This window comes from Atta colombica, unplaced genomic scaffold, assembly GCF_001594045.1.
Source record: "Atta colombica isolate Treedump-2 unplaced genomic scaffold, Acol1.0 scaffold166, whole genome shotgun sequence".
Classification (NCBI taxonomy): Eukaryota; Metazoa; Arthropoda; class Insecta; order Hymenoptera; family Formicidae; genus Atta; species Atta colombica.
This window is the reverse complement of record NW_017259257.1, coordinates 1,297,127-1,300,782: the sequence shown is the minus strand read 5'-3', so window position 1 is coordinate 1,300,782 and position 3,656 is coordinate 1,297,127. Positions and strand designations below refer to the sequence as shown.

Genomic DNA, 3,656 nt, shown 5'->3' with positions numbered 1-3,656 from the left:
AATTATTTTATACACACACACACACACGCGCGCGCACGCGCGCGCGCGCGCATACATATATATATGTATTTCATATTTGTATTACAAATAAATAAATAAAATAATTAATTAATAATAATGATTTTACTAAATAATATAAAAAAGGAATTCTATAAAAAATTTTACAAAAGTAAATCTTGACTCACTGATCAACTCTAATTAAAATTTACATTTTAACTTTAGCAACAAGAAAATGATTACAGAAAATTAGGAAAAGAGAGAATTCATAGATATTTTTAATTAACATACAACTTTACTTAGCAAGAATTGATTAGCAATATAAAAGTAAAAATTTATAGTAGTGATACAAATTTCATAAATCGTTATAATGTGTTGTTTAAGCAATACCATTCAATATGTTCTGAAAGATATGATAAAAAAGTTAAATCCCGATAATATCTCTGGGTCTACCATCGATTGGTCGGATAATACTGTAGTTTAGTTATCGCATTATCAGCAGTGCCGGAAATTTTGCGATTCATGTTTGGGATGGTCCACTTACTTTTCTTACCTCGAAGAGTATAATACTTTTTGCTTGCAAAGAACCGAACGATAAGATTAGAGGTAGCAGCAAAATTTTTTTTTAACGACATCCTACGATCACAGCCTTATAAAGCCCGAAGTTTTAACTAAGTATAGTCTTTCAATAAATCTCGTCTCTGCGGGGACGAGGACCTGCACGGCTCTTCATCTTTAAGGTATGCCATTAATTATTTATTATATTCATTGCACCTCTCTTGTGGAACAATTATGATAAATATAAATAATATTTTTATTGATAAAAATTTATAATGCATATTCTTATCGAAAAATTGTATATTTTTTATATAACATTCAATGTGTAATTTACAAAATTTGTAATTTGTTTTCTTTCTCCCTAATTTTATATTTTTCTTGTATCATATTATTAAATTCTTGATTTAATTAAGCAAACAAAAATAAATATTAAATTATGTATAAATTTTGAGATTTTTTTTATGTATCACACAAATATTAACTAAAACATTTCAAAAATATTTTTCAAAATTAATGAAAATTAATATACTTGCAACAAATATTTAGTTTTTCTTAGATTTATTTATGTAAACTGTCATGCACCTTGTCATTACTCGATTGTATCTTAATTGTACGTAATAGAAATAAATTAAATCGGTGTTTTCACGCAAAATTTTTTTGCTAGGTACAATGTTAACGATGAGATTCCTGTTATCATTGATGCTTGTCCTAGCGACTTGCTGGGCGAGCTATCCTAGTTCCGATGATGTGGCTCCTCAACTTATTGAAGAAGTTTTAGATGACTATAGATTGCCACAAGATGTAATACCTGTGGAATATGATATCAAATTACAGCCGATTTTCGAGTCACCCAATCAAGATAATTTTACTTTTAAAGGAGAATCTGTGATCACTCTTATTACTACAAAAAAGACACATATCATAGTATTCCATGCTAAGGAAATTGATATCACTAGGAATAGTATTAAATTAACATTTAAAAATAAAAGTTATAATGTAACTGAGTTTAAAAAAGATATAAATAAGGACTTTGTAACGCTCTTTTTTAATGAGTCCATTCCTGCAAACATAAGTGCACAATTATTTTTGCACTACACTGGAAAGTTAAACGATAAATTACGTGGATTCTACAGAAGTTCTTATCAGAATAAGGAAGGAAAAAAGATGTAAGGCAGCGTTTAAATTTCTATTGAAATTTTTGCTAGAAACTAATGAATTAAAACTAATGTTTTTATATTATTTATATAAATTTTGTGCAATCAACTTAATATTATTCAAAATAATTTTTATGTAGTCAATTGTAATTTAAATGATTAAATAAGTTATTCAAAAAGAAAGTTATTATCATTATAAATTTAAGTAAATCTGGAAATTTTTTTAATTTTGTAATTAAAAAATTGTTTCGCTTTTTTTTATAAATATTTTTAAGAATTTTTTATTATAAGAGCCGAATAATTAATTTGTTTTTAAAAAAATAAAATATCTATCTAAAAATAGATCAATATTTTTTAAACAATATTGAATCGAATTTTTTATAAATTAAAATTAGAATAGACAATTTTTTTAAAAAGTAGACGATTTTATTTCAATAAATACATGAAATATAGAAAATCATTCATAATAATAAAATTAATTATTTATTACAGATGGCTCGCAACGACTCATTTTGAACCAGTAAGCGCGAGACAGGCTTTCCCATGTTGGGACGAACCACAATTCAAAGCACGTTTTACCATTACTATTACAGTTCCTCAAAAAAATTACACAGCAATTTCGAATATGCCTAAAAAAAAAATTGAAAATTTAAAGACGATTTTTGAGAAGACACCAATAATGTCCACTTATCTCATAGCGTTTGTAGTTTCGGATTTCACGGTTCTGCAAACCAACAATGAAAATTTTAGTGTTTGGGCGAAACCTACGGTAGAAAAAGATGCTGCAGCATTTGCATTCAAGTATGGATTAGAAACGTTACAGGTACTAAAAAATTTTACCAACATTAATTATTATGGAAAAGAGCAAGGAATGTTGAAGCTGGATCAAATTGCAATACCAGATTTCGCAGCAGGTGCTATGGAAAATTGGGGTCTTGTAACGTACAGGTAATGTCATTAATTACAGAACGATCAAAGTTCTTCGATGAATTTCTACTTATTTTTTTATTAGTACACGTCCACACACACACACACACACACACAGTCCGAGTTTATTTATTTCAAAATTTATAATATATTTAATCGATATATATCTATATATATAATTATTTATCAATCTTCTTTATATTTATCTATCTATTACACTTTATCTATTTAATCTATTTTATTGATTGTTATTAAAATTATTTACAAAGTTTTATACAGAATGTAAAAATTTTTATTTTGCACAACTTTTTGCCAAACTGACGTGACTATTATCTCTTCAAACATGATTTTATTTATACAAGTTAGAGTAATTATTATTACAAGAACAATATATTATTATATTATTAGTGCATTAAAAAATGTAACATATTATTTCTTTTTTAGAGAATCTCGACTTCTCTATGTAGAGAATAAAACAACCACGGAAGAGAAACAAGCTTTAGCGACAATAATAGCTCACGAACTCTCTCATCAGTGGTTTGGTAACTTAGTTACTTGTGTTTGGTGGAATTACATCTGGCTAAATGAAGGATTTGCTACATTTTTCCAATATTATATTACCGATAAAGTTATTCCACAACTGGTAAATATAAAATACTAAATACTTTTAAAGTTTTAAATTATGTTATGATAACAATCTGTTATACACTAAAGAAAAAAATTAAGAAATAATTATTAAATTTAAATTAGTAACAATATAATTATTATACCATTAACATTTATTTTACTATACTGAAATTCAATTGTACAAAAGCCCGTTGACGTTTAAAAAAACTTATATTATATAAACTGTAATATCAGTTATCACGATAAAACTATCATCTAAATTAATTTAAATTGCAGTATAAGGATGAAAAATCTTGGCGTCTTATGGAACAATTTGTTATTAAAAATGTGCAAGCATCAGCATTTGTTGTTGATGCAAGTAGTAAAACTCGCGCATTGAATCCTGAAACTAAT

The 3,656-nt window shown here is 26.4% G+C and overlaps 1 protein-coding gene across 1 annotated transcript in view; it reads left to right on the top strand.

Moving 5' to 3' along the window:
* The first annotated feature begins 661 nt into the window (after positions 1 to 661).
* Positions 662 to 3,656, top strand: part of LOC108686192 — a 41,489-nt gene continuing 38,494 nt past the window's right edge. The window contains 5 exon segments of the mRNA XM_018191344.1: positions 662 to 737; positions 1,220 to 1,721; positions 2,202 to 2,657; positions 3,081 to 3,279; positions 3,540 to 3,656. The exon segment at positions 3,540 to 3,656 is cut by the window's right edge and continues 19 nt beyond it. Of these exon segments, the coding sequence (XP_018046833.1) occupies positions 1,225 to 1,721; positions 2,202 to 2,657; positions 3,081 to 3,279; positions 3,540 to 3,656 (1,269 nt within the window). The 5' untranslated portion in view covers positions 662 to 737; positions 1,220 to 1,224.